Source organism: Manduca sexta, chromosome 2 (assembly GCF_014839805.1).
Source record: "Manduca sexta isolate Smith_Timp_Sample1 chromosome 2, JHU_Msex_v1.0, whole genome shotgun sequence".
NCBI lineage: Eukaryota > Metazoa > Arthropoda > Insecta > Lepidoptera > Sphingidae > Manduca > Manduca sexta.
In genome coordinates this window covers 5,334,186-5,352,630 of record NC_051116.1, presented here as the reverse complement: position 1 = coordinate 5,352,630, position 18,445 = coordinate 5,334,186, and the positions used below count along the sequence as shown (strand labels likewise).

The following is an 18,445-nucleotide window of genomic DNA, read 5'->3' as shown; positions in this document are numbered from 1 at the left end:
ATGTTTGTTTATTGCAGACGGGCGTTACGGAGCGGGTGGACAGAGTTAAATCACCAGCGAATCACTGTGTTTTGTTGCTGCCGTTTTAGTTACTCTATCTTTTTTGTATGCTTATAAACACAGTACCATAATTATGTTGTAATTTTTCATGTGAAGAATTACAACTTTTAACTTTACTGATATGGAACGTAAAAGTCAAAACGATTTTGCAATTTGCAGATGTCAACAAAACAGTTTTTATTGTGCAAATACGAGAAAATGAAAATTGTAAATCGTTTCTTGATATAATATATTATATGGTAGCTATTCAAAATGAGTTTCCTAGAAGATACGTTGATAATTTTGATATCCCAGGTAGGTATTTGAATAAACGTTACGTGGAGGTTATATTTTGGTTAGATTTCCCGATTGCCGACAAAATTCTTGTAATTGGTTTTGAATAAGTACAATTCTAATTCACTATATCTAATAAGAATGTAAAATACGTAAGATTTATCTAAGTATTACATGGTTATAATGAAAATAAAAGGTTACATTTTAAGATGTTATAAAATTTACAATTAACTGCAACATATTTTGAGAAAAACATTTTGTAAACCTGCTTTCCGACTAGAATTGGTAGTAATACAATAATATGTAGAGATGCCCACAGTCTAGAGCTAGATATGGTGATATGCTTGCCACCTATCACATCATGGGACTCTTTTATCACTACGGGCTTGATATGTTTGTTTGATTTTGTTAAGTGTGGGCACAGAATAAATATATATTACATGGTGCACCAAAATAAACCTTATTGACTGTAAAATTAACTGAGAATGATGTCTCCTGATGTCTCTCTGGTCATGTTCGATTGCTGTCCCACCAATCTGAGAGTAAAGGAACAGAAAGTGCACATATGTATTGCCCACACACACATATGTACCTCGCTGATCTTAGTTGAGATTGACTGCTGTGGCCAAAATTCAGCAAGGAGGTATTCTCATCCATGTATATTAAACCCAATTTTCAATTACCAATTTCCAGACAATATTCTTTGTTGGTGGATGGATATTCTTCGTGAAGCAGCTGTTCCGAGACTATGAAGTGCACCACACACTTGTTCAGTTAATATTCTCCGTAACATTTGCACTCAGTTGCACCATGTTTGAGCTGATCATATTTGAGATTATTGGATATTTGGACTCCAGGTAAGTTTTTTTAATGATTGTAATTTATTATGTATATAAATATTTTATTGTCTTTGTGGTGTAGTTTTACGACTGCATTGTTGAGGTCTCGGGTTCTGTTCCTGGGTTGGGCAAAGGTACATAGGATTTTTCTACATAGTAACTTTTTTAATAACTCATCCATAGTCTTGAATTTGTATTCTATATAGCGATAGGCTTGCCCCTTTCACATCATGCGACAGAATACACATGGCAGAATATGGGTGCACTTATTGTGCCTCTGCCTACCTCTGGGGATAAAAGGCATGAGTGTGTAATAAAATCTGGTTACAAAATGTAATTTTAATATATTTACCATTTTTTATCTTATTGGAATTGGTGGTATTATCAATAAGAATCTTATAGCAATTATATATAATATCTACATGTATAGATGGAGATTAGTATTTATAATCATAATAGAGTGGAAAGAGAAAATCCAACACAGTTTTTTTTTTTCAGTTCCAGGTATTTTCACTGGAACCTGGGCCTCTATTCCTTATTGTTTATGGTCATAGCTCTTATACCATTCTACATTGCATATTTCTGCATAAGTAATATTAGATTTGGTAAGTTGTTTCCAATTGACCATATTATATCATATTTTTTTACCATGAAATTTATATAACATCACAAATCGAAAGTTTCTGTATAATAAACTGTCTATCGCTTGTATATGCGGAATGTACTGGTGTGCGAATAGCCTTAAACAATTTGCTGGTGGTATTTTATATCAGCTCAGATAGTGACCGCCATACACAAGGTGTTAAAACCCTACATTGTCCCACGTAAGTGTCGCGTTCCGGGATCAGCCTGTGTACATCCGGTTGTAACAGGCCGGCATAATTGTGTCGACTGTCGAGGGGTAGTTATCTCTCATCAGTCGACATTCCATTGGACCTCACTCCAATTACCATCAGGTGCAGTTGGGTCACTTTGCAGAACACATGTAATAAAATGTAGTATAATGTCATTGATCAAAGACATTTGATTTTATTAGTATTATTTTTTAATTATTATGTTAACACTACACATACTTGTGCAATATACATAAAGAAACAGTGTTTATGTCTGTGGAAACAGGCATAATTGACATGTCCGTTTTTGTTGAAGAGTTAATTGTGGAAAATATGCTTTGCCATTGCCATTCCATTTTTATATCAAAACTGCTAATGAATTACTTTGAAGGAACTTCAAATGCTTAAAACAAATATGTTTTGATGATTTCCATTTTATAAAACATTTTCTTGTATTAAAAATATCCAAACATTTGTTGTTTCAGTAACCAAAAATGCAATCAGACCGTTGACAATGCTTGTATGGTTCATATATCTGTACTTTTTCTGGAAGATTGGAGATCCATTCCCCATATTAAGTCCGAAACAGGTTTGTGTTTTAATGTATTATTTCAAAGCATTATTACCATAGCAAATGTTGATGCTTTTCAATTTAAAATCATTTTTCACTCTGGATTATTGACCCAACTTGATCTTTAAGAGATCCATATTTATTTTTGAAATTTTAATAACTTCTATGTCTAACCTATTGCCAATTTAATTTGTTTTCAGGGTATATTTTCTATAGAGCAAGGTGTGTCTCGTATAGGTGTAATTGGAGTGACTGTTATGGCATTGCTGTCTGGATTTGGTGCTGTGAACTACCCTTATACTTCCATGGCTATATTTATTAGGTAGTGAATATGACATATTTGATGTTCTACTAAGGCACAAGAACAGCTGGTTTTAAAAAATGTCTATGGTGAAAATTATTTTCACATAGTTATTTATAATGGCTTTTAAATTTTTATTGTATTGTAGATTACTGTTGTGTTATAACTAGGGCCCGGATAAATATGTATAAAAAAATACAAAATATGTACATATATTATGGACCAAAAAATCTAAAATATGGCAAAAATATGGAGTATAAAACAACAATAGCTTTCATTTTAAACATTTTTTATTTTGAAAAATCAGTTACTGTTACAGTAAGATATATAAAAAAAAAAACTTTAAAAAAGGTAGCGAAATGTTGAATTCAAATTCTATAAAAATTATCGTTTCATCAAAAATAAATCATTTCTTTTTTATTATATCGCGGTTATTTATATTATTTTTATCTTCCGACGTTTCAAAGACTTTGCAGCGCTTTCGGACGACCAACACCTTAGTCCGCCCCGTGACCAAGAAGGCTGCAGTCTTCGAAAAGTCGAAATAAAAATATAATATGTAGTAGCGCAAATGTAGGTATGCAAGTACGTAAAAATATATCGACGCCCAAGCAACTCAAAATGTCACGTACGTACGATGTTTGAAAATATGGATGATGGTGATATGTTTATGTAAAATATGGACTTAACATTAAAATATGGGAAAATATGGAAAATAAAAATTTGTTTTTCACAATCCAAATACGTTAATAGATGGTAGAGAATAAGGTCTAGAACTAAAATCGCGTAAATTAAAAATATGTATTTACATATTAATCCGGGCCCTAGTTATAACCATCGATATATATGTACTACGTACTAGATTTGGCGTTCCGAACATTCAATGTGCTCAACTGAATTGAACTGCAATCCATTCAAACTGATTTTATTAGGATCAATATTGACAGCTTGTGATTTTGTACGAAGTGCCGCTCATGATATAAGGACTCGAGTCTAAGTGTAAACCTGGATTTAAATAAAAAATATTAGTCAAATAAGTAAAATTGTTGTTCAAGTGAATAAGTAGGTTATAACAGTGACGTTTTGGTTGCCATTTTAGTCCGGATTTTGAAAGAATAGTTTATGGACGTTTATGTCTCTAGAATATACATCAATTATTAAATATCTTTATGCCAACCATACATCAGACAATATGTTTTACTTCAGACCAGTAACTCAGGCTGATGTACTATCAATAGAAAAGAAGTTACTGCAAACTATGGACATGATATTGGTGAAAAAGAAAAGGATTGCATTAGCAGAAGCCAATAGTATGGGAGGGAGACAGCAATACAATATGTTGGACCAATCTGCAGTGAAGAATAGAGGGTTTTGGACAAACATTTTGTCCAGTGTTGGCAGTATTACTAATCCGCTTGGTCATGGATCTGAAAGTAAGTTGCTTTTGGTTTCTCTTGATATGGATTGTTTATCAAACTATGTGGTATGGAGCGTTATGGTTTGATCTGTTGATATGTGGATTGGTTTAGGACTTTTTTTCGATATCTTTAACATACTAATATGTATCAAATTATGTGGTATGAAGTGTTATGGTTAGAGTTGAGGGCATTTTCCTAGCATTGGGATAGTTATACTTACTGGTGGTAGGTCTCTCATGCAAGAGTCCGCCTGTATAGGTACCACCGCAATGTCTATTTCGGCCGCCAAGCAGCAGTGTGTAGTCACTGTTGTGTTCCGGTTTGAAGGACATTGTAGCCAGTGTAACTACTGGACATAATGAGACTTAACATCTCATGTCTCAGGATGGCGAGCGCAGTGGAATACCGAACAATACTTTGTAATTCAAGGTATTGGATGGTGTTTCTACTGTAGCCATGTTTGTTTTTTTTATTATACGGTATAATCCAGTGAAGGATTTTAAAAATGCGGTTTTACTTTTATATTCTCCCTAATTAATATATTTAGGGAAGCTAACAGAAAAATATTCGTAATAATAATTTTTATGTAATTTTTTTAACCGATTTCAAAAAAGGAGGAGGTTCTCAATACGACTGTATTTTTTTTTTGTTTTTTTTTTTACATCTCTTATTTTTAGATATAGCCCAACTCCGCCAAGAGATAGCAGCATTAGAGGAACTAAGTAGGCAGCTGTTCCTAGAGGCACATGACGCCAGATCCATGAGAGAGAAGATCGAATGGTCGAACACATTCCAAGGGAAATATTTTAACTGTCTCGGGTATTTCTTCTCGCTGTATTGTATTTGGAAGATATTTATTGTAAGTATTCTATTGACTTCCTTAGCATTTTTAAACATTTTTAAAATTTTATTGACGTGCCATTTTGCTATAAAATCATTTGCCTCAGATTTTTTGTTACCATTTGCAAAAATTATCCCAAAACTTTTTAATAACAATTTAGTAATAAAACACAATATAAGAATCTAATTTTTATTTTCAGTCAACAATAAACATAGTATTCGATCGGGTGGGCAAAAAGGACCCGGTGACCCGCGGCCTAGAGATCGTGGTCCATTGGCTTGGGCTGAACATTGACGTGGCGTTCTGGTCTCAACACGTTTCATTCATACTCGTCGGGTGTATAGTGCTTACAAGCATTAGAGGGTTACTGCTTACGCTTACTAAGGTAATTATGTATATGTAATGGCAACATTGGAGTATCAAGCGGCGGTAGCCTAGTTGGGTGTGGAACGGACTGCTGAGATGAGTGTCTGCAGGTTCAAACCCAAAAGGCACATTTCTGACTTTTCTAAAATTATGTGTGTATTTGTGGATTATCGTTTCCTCTAACGGTGAAGGAAAACATCGTAAGGATCTGATATCTTAGAAGTTCTCTATAGGAATTTTGAAGGTGTGTGAAGTCTACTAAAGCGACATTTTGTTTTCGAAACTTTTAACTAGATTAATAAAAACAAAAATGTGCTGATTTTAAATCTGTATGAAACTAAGTGTCGCAATAAAATGTCGCTTAAGTCAATTAGCATTTCCACCGTCGATTATGTAGTTACAGTTTCAATATACTAATTGTTATAAGATTATTATGCGGGTCACTTTTGACCCGCATAATAATCTTATAAGTATTCGAAGTAATCTGAAGTATTTGGCGGGCGTGACAAAATGACCCGGGCGTCCACAAAAGTCGATTGCTACGGTTAGGAGTCGTACCTACTGATTTTTCGGCTGTTTAAATCTATTACAGAAAAAAAGTTTTTTTTGAAAGCGTATTGGAGTAACTTTGTGAGAGAGATTAGTTATCGATTAAAAAATAATGTCACGTGTCCCATCCCTACACGGCCCTCTCTAGTTCCGGTGCTGAGCCATGTAACATGTCTGTACAATATAATTGTAATGAGATTTGTTTTTAATTCTGACCTCAATTGTTCTCAAACTGCTAAGGAGTGATCATCACTCGTCAGTCGACATTTTATTAGACCTCAATCCACTTGCCATCAGTTTTAGAGGGTTTTTTGCCTTGCTTATATAAAAAAAATACATGTGAAATGCAAAATAATAAAGTATTTATTCCATAATTAACCAATATATTTCTTTCGCAGTTCTTCTACAAGATATCATCGTCGAAATCATCGAACATAATAGTGTTAATTCTAGCTCAGATAATGGGCATGTATTTCTGTTCGTCGGTGCTTTTGATGCGCATGAACATGCCTCCAGAATACAGAATAATAATCACTCAAGTATTGGGAGAATTGCAGTTTAATTTCTACCATAGATGGTTCGATGTTATATTCCTTGTCAGCGCTTTGACTAGTATATTTACGTTGTATTTAGCACATAAACAACCCTCTGTTAGTTAGGGGTTAGTTGATGATTGAATCGAGATAAGCAAGTTGGGCTTAAAACCTTTTTGGCTGTTCCTACTTATTATTTAGGCTTTGGAGGACGAAACCCTAAAAAAATCTTGTAAGTTAATATTTCTGTTAATATTGTACAAATGCACAATGCTAAGATTATACAGTTTTTGTATCTGGGCGGATTTTTCAATCAAGTTATATAATCAAATATTCGGATTCCAGTTTGAGGTAGGATTTACATTATATTATTATATGATTTTGTGTACCCATTACAATGGACTCTTCAAACATGGCGTGGATGCAAAACAATTTGTATATCATATTTTGTCAGATTATAATTTATTTGATTGTAAAATTAGTTCAAAGTAATTTAATATTAAGACTGATATTGTTAAGTGAAAGTGTTGAATAAAACTCGACATTATTTTAACATCTTTTTATTAATATCTTACAATAAACTATATAGAAATAGTTAAAGTAGTAAAATAGTACATGGAAAGGCCACCTTAATTACAATTAAATTACTGATGCGAGAAAAATAGTTTTGAAAGTTTTGGACATCGATATTGGATGTTCTATCGATTGCGAACAAGTGTTTATTTCGCGATACATTTTGAATTTATAATCGATAATTCAAAAGTTGTATCGATATCATATCGATTAGTTTAAGAAAATGTGTAATCGATAATCGATGGACGTGGCTACGATATCGATGATCGAATAATATCTCTATTCACTTCTTCGCAATCTCAGATGCCAGTTGATGCAATTTTTTTGGATGTTATATAATTTTGAGCAATAAATTATGAAATTGCAATTATTTGAAGCTTTTTATTTTACTTAACTCTCCTTGTAGATTATGCATCAATCGATATCAAAAATTGTCTAAAATGTATGAAATATATTTATTATTGCACTTTAGTTAAAATTTAATTCACACAATATTTTTTGTTCAATAAAATTTATATACAAATTACATTTATCATTTATTAACGGGCTCTGCAGTCTACTGCTAACAAAGTTAAATCGAACCAGATGTCGATAAACGAGGGATAATCATCTCTCGCTAGTCGACAGCACTGGCCTGTTTGAAAAAACAATCGATGCAATATCGCTTGCCGGCCTGTTCGAAATAATCTCAATATCGACTGACGCATACAAATGGTAGTTGTGGTAGTGTTATGGTGTCTATTCTCCCATGAGGTCCTCGTACTGCTTCCTGAAGCAGTCTCCGACCGGGAAGAAGTCCCAACACCGCTGCGTGTACATGTTCCACACGAATGTTTCTTGACCTGGACATTAAAATATAATATAAATAAATATGCAGATTATTATGTTCGTAGAAAAGAGATAGTAAAAAGAACTTGGTACTCATATAAAAGTTATTAGTTACTTTTATTAATAAAGAATAACAGTAGAATTTCAATTAACCTAGAAGTCACGAGTAACTAGATAATCAAATCATTTATTTGCCTAATACAGACCACATGCATGTTACAGATGTTATGTACCTAATGATAAGAAGTCTCGTTTTATTCAATATCGAGTTTACGATGTAGATTTTTCGTCAGTTAGATAACTTAAGTTCGAAGGACCAAAAGTCAGGTCAAATCTATGACTCGAAGGACCAAAACTATTTTTTGTTTTTATAATTATTTTGATCTCGAACTAATACAGTAGGAACTTGTACCACTTAATATTTTTTATTAAACTTGCCGAACTTAGCAGTATAATACAGGGTCATTTTGACATCGCGTTACTAAATGAAACCACATACTTATCTTCTTGCAAATAACACTTAACAATAGGTTACTTGACCCTTAGACGTAAAATAAAAAAGCGTAAATTTCGAACAAAATAAATACTAATAAAAAGTTATTTTAATTTTACGCGCCCTAAAGCCACTACTACTACTCTAAGAGAATTCGTCGTAGCGGCAACATCAACATCATACTTTCAGTCAGAAATACACGTACGCACACGACATATTCACATTAAACTACAAAATGATCAAAAAACCAGTAAACTAAAACCAGGATTTTTGGTGAAAATATTCGTTATTAATGGATGATTTTTGGCACAATGTCAGCAAAGGTAAAGACCAGTATATGGTTTCATTTAGTAACGCAATGTCAAAATGACTCTGTATATCTTACCCGTATACTCGGTGTCTGGCTTATTAATAAGATGCATGAGGAAGAACATGTAGTTTGCTAGATTATGTTCTCTCTGCACGTGAGTGTCGAACCCGTGTGGAACCTGGGAACAACGTTGTTGAAATTATTGTAATGTGAATCTACACTCAAATATTGTATACCAATGTAGAATAATAGTTATCTATGTTTATTTTAGTTATATTCTCCTCACTATTATCTGTTATCTATGGTCATTCTATTTTCTGTACCTCATCACTATTAAATAAAAACGTGGCGATTCAGTACATACGTTTTATTTTCCATGTTATATAAATGCAATTTCATCAAAAGTAGAAAAACATTCAATGCAGCGACCACACACACAAGCGGTAGCCCAATCAGCCCGAATATAATTCCTTCCTAGCCGAATTTCGGTCACGGCCAGTCTCAACGGAGATCAGCCACGCAGGAGATATTATAGTGCACAAGTGTGTGCAATACACAAGCACTCTCTGTTCCTTTACTCTCATAGTCCGGTAAGACAATGCGACATGACCGGAGAGAGATCAGGCGCAGGGCCAACGGATTTACTTGATTTCCGAGGCACGGAGGTATCACACCACCAACTTTCTAACTCGGCTGCGACTAAGTAATTTTTAATATGGAAAAACTCAGTCACAATTATTTTTGGCCCGACCCGAGATTCGAACTCGGGACTTCAGCGCTATAGTCGTACTCGTAATTAGTACAATTACAACTACGCCACCTAGGCAGTCATATTTAGGCTACTTTACGTCCCAAGGATTAGGTACTTTGAGCAAAAAGCAACATTTGAACTTCCAACTTTAAATGATATCGATACTAGCATTTGTTCGTGGCTTCGCCAGCGTGAAGAAGTTTTCCGGGATAAAAGTAATAGGTAAAATATAGGTATATAGCGGAACTTTCCCCGGGACGGGAATGTTCCCGGAATAAAAGTAGCCTTTAACCTTTCCAGGGTTTTAAATGTTAAACTATCTGCATACTAAATTTCATAAAAATCCGTACAATAGATTTTGAGAAAATCGATAACATACAGACAGACAGAAAAAGGGACTTTGTTTTATAAGTATAGATGGCTAGTATTACTAGTGTGATAAGGTTCACAATGTTACATTACCTTATCAAAGTAGTCTTTATTGATGCCGCATATGAAGCAGTTGGACTCCATGTCGTCCTTGACCGACTCCAGCTGGTCACGAAGCTCACCGAACGCGTCGATGATCAGACCTGGGATGAGATAACAAATAATAAAATAGATAGCATCACGCCTTTTAACTTTTCAAGGATAGGCAGAGGCGTAAGTTACTCGTATTTTCTTAACTGATTTGTGTCCTATGTCATAGCAGTCAGGGCACGATTACAGACTTAGGGCTGATACAGACTAAAAACACAGGCAGAATTATAACTCATATGTCCTTTTTTATTTTACATTGGTTTAATCCGTCAACTGCGATGACTGTTAAGATAACTGAAATACCCTCAAATCCCCGAGCACTCACCCTGCAGGATGGCAAGCAGGATGACGATGATGAAGAAGAAGAACGATATGTCGAAGATGATGCGGTAGACCTCGGAGTCGTCGCCGTCGGGAGGTTCAAGCTCGTCTCCGATACCGCCGCCGGCTCGCACGCCCTTGTACAGGTTGAACACGAAGCACTGGAACGAGATCATGTGTGGAGATGCGTGTTACATTTAATGACTTGTAAATACTTTAAACACGGAGTCAGATGCGAGCGACATTTTCTATAATGCGTGGGTAATTATGCAACATTCTGAATGAGCATTCATGACTTGTTCTGAATTGTTTGTTTCAATTGTATTTGTTATTTATGTTATGTTTGTATACGTATTTATATTTTATCTCTACTTGCTTAATACACCTACTTAGTGTCTGTATGTCACCCGGGATGCCTCATTGAAAATCAGCGCTGCGGTATCAGACTGATACTGCAGCAAGAAGCTGAATGAGGGTTCCCATTGTTGCCACAATAGGTATAATTAATTTTTCTAATTTTATGTTTTTATTCTTTATTTGTTACTATGTGCACGTAATACTGTTTGTGAGCAATAATAAAATCTTTTCTTTCTTCTTTTTCTTTCTAAATATTTATATTAAACAATAATACCATGAGGTATAGCGACTGGAAACTTAAAATGAGTACAAACACCTTCAGATCTCAGTCCGTAGAGATTTTTTTTAGAATATGAAATAAAAAATTTTGATCATATCAAAAGTGATTAAGTAAAAATGTTTACTTTAATTACTATTTTTATTTTGAGGAAATGAAGTCTGGAACATTTGCTGTAGTTAACTTTCTATTTGTGCTTATACTGTTGAAATAAAACAAGTTGCTCTTAACCAGGGGCGGACCGAGAGTCGGATGGGGCCTGCAATTCTCGTCTAGGGGGCTGCTTATTAATCTATATAATATACTTGATAATAATGTAAGCGCACAGTATAAGAGAAAAAACATAGTAAAATATATATTTGACATGACAGAGGCACAAACAACTTTATATTGTCTACTGTATTTAAAGGAGACTAGGGGCCTTAGCAATCGACGGCGCCCTGGGCCACAGCTCAAAAAGCCCTCATACAGATACGCGGTTGCGTTGACCCTGTGGACTCACCGTGAGCATGTCATGACAGTTCCTGTTGACCTCATCGTCTTCCTCCTGAACGTAGAACTTGCGGAAGAAGTTGAATGCTATCACTGTGTATATGTACACCACTATCGTGAGCAGCATAACCGTCAGCACCAGCTGCAAAGGAGAAGAAAGATGAGCAAGGGGAATCGATATTGCAATATCGATATTGTAGTTCTGAATCGATTATCGATTTTGGAGTATAGATTTTGAATAGGGTTGTGCAAATCGATTTGAATGGTTAATATTCATAATTTTTATATATATCGTATAGGTACATATCGGTTATAATAAAAGCGAAAATTTTAACCTAAAATTTTTAAATTTTCATATATTTGTATTTTTGATAACGCCGTGTTTTTTATTCCTGATAATTACATTTTTATACTAATTCAGTGTACGAGTGTAGCCTAACTGGAAAAATAAAAGGCATGTTATGGTGGCGTCACATTTGATTTTTTCGTTTTAAGTTAAAGTTGTCAGTATAAGAATTTATTTTCAAATTATAATACCATAGCATAGAGGTTTCTTATCTCCCTTATCAAAATATATAATATTGATGCTAATTTATTACTAAATTGTTTTTAATTTTTTTAATATATCGCTTTTCAAAAACACCATTGCTTTCGCAATTAATACTCTAAATAAATAACGATACGAACTTGTTTCCCATTATGCGTGACAGACTGCAAGATCGTGCGTAGAGTCTTGAACCCAACAGCGACATCTAGCAGATGAGCAGCGAAGAAGAAGTTGTTGAAGTTTCCCATCACCGAGAACGCGAAGTACCACAGAGAGTAGAGGAACGAGTTGTCTGTGATCGTCACGCCAGCCTTCCACACTTGGTAGCGCCAATCAATGTTGATTATGCTGCAAGAAGTTTTATTTTAAAAGTATACTCGCATCACGTCTTCATCCTCGAAAGGACAGGCAGAGATGTAGTTAAGACACCCAACTTTTCCGTCCCATGATGTGACAGGGGCGAGCCTATTGCTATATTGGGCACTAATACCAGACTCCGAGCCAATATTGAGCATAAAAACCCAAATATCAAAGCTAGACCCGGGATTCGAACCCAGGACCTCAGAGCGGTGTCATTCTGCGAACGCAATACAACTACGCCACCGAAGCACTCAAGTTGGAAAAGTAGTTTAGATATATACTGCTAAATGTCCGTAGTTAAAATTACATTTTGATATATACAGGCTGATCCCGGGATTCGACACACTTACGTGGGCCACTATGGCGGGTTTTAACACCTTGTGTACGGTGTTCAAATTCGGGCGTATATAAAATATATCCTACCACCAGCACATATATTTTATTAGCATCACAGCTTTTACTTTTTTTTATTGAATTCACATACAAAGAAGAAACTACAATTAAAATATACAAAAAAGCAGCGAAGGGAAACCACAGACGGAAAGAGCCAATACAATAATTGCTATTAATTAAACTCAGGTACTTACTAATGGATCAGGCCCTTGCTTCCCTCCTCCTCTTGCGCTGAGAACGAAGTCTTCTCCATTCCGAGCATGTTCGATATTGAGTCGAAGTCGTACGTCTCTGAATACTTGGCACGGACTTTCTTCTTCACAAACTTATCCCAGTAATTGACAGGGAACGATCTGGATTATAGAAATTGAAGACGGTATTAGCACAGATTGAGGAAGTAGGAACTTATTTATAGAACAAAACAGAATAAATTAATTTTAAAACATTCAATACTAGTTTTTGCTCGCGGCTTCGCCCACGTGACATTGTTTACTGGTATAAAAGTCCAGTTATATCTCGGGATATAAAGCTCTCAAAAGAAGTATTTTTTCTCCGTTTCTGTAACATTTTTCAATGATGCTCCGCTCCTATTGGTCATATCGCGATGTTATATAGCCTATAGCCTTCCTCGATAAATGGCCTTTGCATCACTAAAATAATTTTTAATTCGAATCAGTATTTACTGAGATTATCGCGTTCAAACAAACAAACTTTTCAGCTTTATATAGTACTAGCTTTTGCTCGCGGCTCCGCCCGCGTTATAAAGTTTTTCAGGCTAAAGTTTTTCATTATAAAAGTAGTAGTTTCCCGGGAGCCTATGTTCTTCCCAGGGTTTCAAACTGTCTCCATACCAAATTTCATCTTAATACGTTGGGTAGTTTTTGAGTTTAAGACGTTCAGGCAGACGGATGCAGACGGATGCAGCCTGGGATTTTGTTTTATAATATATTTTTTTAGAACTTTTTAAGAGGAACAATCCCGTCATACATCATTGTTGCATAACTTTAACCGTTTACGCAGCGCACGCAACGGAAGCTCTCAAAACTAATAATTTTTCCCCGTTTTTGCAACATGTTTCATTACTGTTCCGCTCCTATTGGTCATAGCGTGATGATATATAGCCTATAGCACTCCAGAAACAAAGGGCTATCCAACGCAAAAATATTTTTTCAGTTTGGACCGGTAGTTCCTGAGATTAGCCATTACTGCTCCGCTCCTATTGGGTATAGCGTGATGATATATAGCCTATAGCACTCCACGAACAAAGGGCTATCCAACGCAAAAAGAATTTTTCAGTTTCGACTGGTAGTTCCTGAGATTAGCGCGTTCAAACAAACAAACAAACAAACAAACTCTTGAGCTTTATATAATAGTATAGATAGAGTATAGATTTATATGAAACCAACAACAAAGACAAGTTTCTTTTTATTTGGCAAGGCAAAGTAAATGCACACGAACGAACGTAAACACTATAGTGTATGAATGTCCATCCTTCTTCGGCGCATACGGGACAGCCCCGAAGATCAGTTTCAACCCATATTCACTTCATTTAAGTGATACAAAAAGAATAGAAGAAAATATGTTTAATACGTTGCAAGAAAGCTTTATTATAACCCATCTAGTTTAATAAATTTTATTTCAATATCATAAAATAATTTAATTTTTTCGCACTTTAAATAATAATGTAATAATTTAACTAATGACTAGCTAATTTCATATCGGGTTTTCTTGTCGCTATGCGTGCGCATCGTAAAAATTTACTCATAATTTACCCCTAATGCGCCAAAAGAAGTATAACCTCAAAAACATCACCCCTTTGAAGATGCACATCATTCCGTCCCATGTGGTGACAAGGGAGCCTATTGCTATATTGGGGCACTAATTCTAGATTCCAACAGTCACTTGCCCCACCCCCCACCCCCCCAAAGCAATTCTTGTGCACTTGGTCCTCACAGCAAATGCACGCCTATGCATGGGGGAACATTTGTCGCGGCTCTAGGCACACAGTGAAGTGTTGGACAACACATTGAGGCCTATAAGGGACCTCGAACATTTCCTCTCCCACTTCAGTCCCGACCATCCTAATATTTTCATATTCCTTCCCCTTCTCTCCTATTTCTCCTCTCTCTCTCTTCCTCAAGGGCCCTGCTGTCGTTAAGCCGGGGGACACTAGTATACCGTTCGCAGATTTTCCTCAGTTTTGACAGCAGGGTCTGTATTTAAAAAAAAAATACTCACTTGGCGGAGATGACGAGTTTATCCCAGTGGCTCTTGAGGTCATCGTCCTCGGGCTGTTCCGCGATGTATAGGCCGTCGAATTCTAGCTTACGGGCGATCTCCTTCTCACGCTTGAAAATGGCTAGCGGCACCTGGTGGCGGATAGTTAATTATTTTTATTAAAAACTTACTAAGGTTAAGTACATATTGTTTTTCTAAGATTTAAAGCTAAATTTTAGTTCTTTGTATGACGAGACGAGCTTGCCGTTCGCAATGGTAAGCGATACGACCGCCCGTAAACAGTAGAAACATCCAACACGATGAATTACAAAGTATTGTTTGGTATTCCACTGCGCTCGCCATCGCCTCTTCTTCATATCGTCTCATATTACTCCATAAATCCAAACTATTTTTAACAAACGAATAAAATTTAATAATTCGAATTGAAAAACGTTCGAAAGTGTTCCAAACTTAACTTACTGTGACGTAATAAGTATAATAATAATTTATTTATTTGGAACAATAAACATTACAATAACATAGAGCACAATTATATGTTGCTAACTACAGTAGTTAGAGGGATAACTATGGGTAACTAATATATATATATATATATATGTGCATTTATGGATAACTAGATAAATACGGGTAACTTCTCTTACCTTGAGATGATAGTATCCGATGAGTATAGCGAGCGAGACTATCGAATGTAACACCGCGGCGACTTTGATCACGTGCTCCATGTAGAAGAAGTCCTCGTCTATGTGAACTACTTCTAACGCGTCGTCATCGTCCTCACCGCTGCCGCCTGGTACAAACATAATTGAAGGGGTGAGTAGGGACGCAATGATCACTGTAAATTTATTTTTTTATCTTTGTAAGAGTTAACCTAGTAATGTTACTCTTAATTACTAGATCTTAATTAGAAGATGCGAAAACCTCAACAAGCCCTTTTGGTAACCTTGATGTAAGAAAATTGGATTTATCGCAGGATGTTTTTTTTTTTATTATGATTTGTGCAAATTTAGCATAATGACCATATTTTAAAAATTCCAGTGGGACTTTCTGGGGAAAGGTCTTTCATAAAACATCTAGTAGGAAACATGTAGCTTCGTACCATCACCACTACCAGACCCCTGTCCGGAGCCGGATCCCGCGATGATGTCTCCCAAACCCGAACCCTCGCTTTTCTCGCCGTCCAATGTCGATACCTGGGAACGAAGGTAGGTTTTGGTTATACATTTTATTAAATCTAATTGCTTTAATAGTTATGCAGGGGTGAATAGAGATAACACATTTTGAACTAACCACACAGACAAACAATACTCTCATTTGATTAAATAATAAATTTCAGAGAAATACTAGGTATTATTACATACATAAATAATACATAACATTACGCATTTTATCCCCGAAGGGGTATGCAGAGGCGCAACTAGGGCACCCACTCTTCGCCAAGTATGTTCCGTCCCATGATGTGATAGGGGGCGAGCCTATCGCCATATCGGGCACAAATTCCAGACTCCGGGCTGATACTGAGCAGAAAAACCCAAATATCACTTTGCCCGACCCGGGATTCGAACCCAGGACCTCAGAGCGCTATTGTACCGGACATGCAATACAACTACGCCACCGAGGCAGTCAGTGCATTATTAAGCTTTAAATAAACTATTTAATTTCTATATTCCACCCCCACGAGCCTAATTATTTGTTTATGCCCATCAATGTATCTATTTTAATACTTTGTATAACGAGACGAGCTTGTCGTTCGCCTGACGGTAAGTGATACGGCCGCCCATAAACAGTAGAAACACCAACACCTTGAATTACAAAGTATTGTTTGGTATTCCACTGCGCTCGCCATCCTGAGACATGAGATGTGAAGTCTTATTATGTCTAGTAGTTACACTGGTTACAATGTTCTTCGAACCTGAACACAACAGTGACTACACTTTGTTGCTTGGCGGCAGCAATAGACACTGCGGTGGTATCTACTCAGGCGGACTCCCACACATGAGAGACCTACCACCGGTGAGAAAAATTAAGGAAATGAAGAAATGTTGCAAAAATGAGGAAAATTTATTAATTTTGAGCGCTTTCGTTGCGTGCGCTGCGTAAATGGTTAATTACCTTATAAAACAGCAACACAAAGTTGATGCAGAAGGCCAGCACGAGCGCGACGTATTTGAGGTTGTAGAAGTTCCTCGCGAGGAAAGACACCGCGCGCCGCGTGTACTGAGAGAGGTCCATTTGTGAGAGGGCTGAGGAGGACGAGGGGCTTTGGACCGCCTGTGGAGAAAGAATAGATATAAAAAATAGTTCATTTTAAAATTGATAATAACCTCAGTAAAATTGGAAATATATATTTTTTTAATAATGTCTTTAAAAAGCAGGCAAATTTAATAGTAGCCTGTAAAAGCAGATCAATATTTATTAAAATATTTTTTTAAAACAAAATTACAAAAAAAAAACATAAAACTACAATTGAAAAAAAAAAATAGCCAATTTAATGTTGAACAATTTAATTCTGCTTAGTGTCTTGACATAAAAAAATATTAGATTATAGAGTATTTAATTTTTTTTAAATCATAACCCAAATATAAAAAATAACAAGAATAATTTGACATTACCTTTCTCGTACGAAAGTACGAGTATTTCCTGCTATACTTTCGCTGCGTTAAAAATACCAAAGATATACAAACATTATTAAACCGGAAAGGAGTTTAAAATATTAAATTTCATAAAAAAATAATTTTTAGTTTCATACTGTTTTTACCTAACTGAAACGAAGACTAAGTTTGTGTGCCTCCTTTTTTGTTATAACTAAAGCTTATATTTAAAACAAATAAAGTCATTTTTTTCGTGTTAGCACAGATATTTGTACACCAACTCACACTTCAAGTATTTGCAATAATGTGACTAAAGAAGTAGGTAACAATGACATCTGATATAGCAAGCCCCATGTATAATAAAGACAATGCAATAACTACAAGACTAGTAAGGACAATCTTATGTTTGAAAACATATAATGAATAAATTATACCAATTAAATTAAATTGATATTTACCCGAATGACTGCTTACGACTCTGTTCTTATAAAAATCCGTTGTCGAAATAAAAAAACTTAGCGTAACATCACCGCGTTGGCACTCAAGAGATCTATCACAAGTGTGCCCACGACTTATGCATCTATCTCTGTAATAGTTAGTAATATTGGAAGTATTCGTACCTTCTTGCTCTCGGCTTCAATAGCGGACATGGCTGCTTGTTGCACCGCTTGCGCTTCCATTCGTTCTTGAGCTTGTTTCTTTGCTTGTTCACCACTAAAATAATTGGTGAAAAAATCAATAGTGAAAATATTCTTGTTCCATTCTAAATTAAACGACTCGTTAACAATGTAAACCTTTATTTACCTAAAAATGT

The 18,445-nt window shown here is 35.6% G+C and overlaps 2 protein-coding genes across 2 annotated transcripts in view; one reads left to right on the top strand and one right to left on the bottom strand.

Moving 5' to 3' along the window:
• The first annotated feature begins 169 nt into the window (after window positions 1-169).
• LOC115456340 (Golgi pH regulator) lies at window positions 170-7,527 on the top strand. Its single transcript, XM_030185360.1, has 9 exons — window positions 170-354; window positions 1,027-1,190; window positions 1,671-1,777; window positions 2,491-2,594; window positions 2,777-2,898; window positions 4,084-4,310; window positions 4,973-5,154; window positions 5,336-5,521; window positions 6,450-7,527. Exons 1-9 carry the CDS (start codon window positions 313-315, stop codon window positions 6,708-6,710), a joined length of 1,395 nt encoding a protein of 464 aa, XP_030041220.1. The 5' UTR covers window positions 170-312; the 3' UTR covers window positions 6,711-7,527.
• Window positions 7,129-18,445, bottom strand: part of LOC115456338 (ryanodine receptor) — a 158,964-nt gene continuing 147,647 nt past the window's right edge. The window contains 13 exon segments of the mRNA XM_030185358.2: window positions 7,129-7,957; window positions 7,959-7,999; window positions 8,864-8,966; window positions 10,002-10,111; window positions 10,384-10,540; window positions 11,516-11,647; window positions 12,193-12,400; window positions 13,000-13,158; window positions 15,044-15,174; window positions 15,685-15,830; window positions 16,140-16,233; window positions 17,153-17,311; window positions 18,252-18,345. Of these exon segments, the coding sequence (XP_030041218.1) occupies window positions 7,697-7,957; window positions 7,959-7,999; window positions 8,864-8,966; window positions 10,002-10,111; window positions 10,384-10,540; window positions 11,516-11,647; window positions 12,193-12,400; window positions 13,000-13,158; window positions 15,044-15,174; window positions 15,685-15,830; window positions 16,140-16,233; window positions 17,153-17,311; window positions 18,252-18,345 (1,795 nt within the window). The 3' untranslated portion in view covers window positions 7,129-7,696.

Excerpts from the sequence above, each read along its gene's own strand:
- LOC115456340 (XM_030185360.1), top strand. The coding sequence starts at position 313 with ATGAGTTTCCTAGAAGATACGTTGATAATTTTGATATCCCAG. Across the intron at positions 1,191-1,670 it reads ATTGGATATTTGGACTCCAG|TTCCAGGTATTTTCACTGGA; the intron begins GTAAGTTTTTTT and ends TTTTTTTTTCAG. Across the intron at positions 1,778-2,490 it reads CATAAGTAATATTAGATTTG|TAACCAAAAATGCAATCAGA; the intron begins GTAAGTTGTTTC and ends TTGTTGTTTCAG.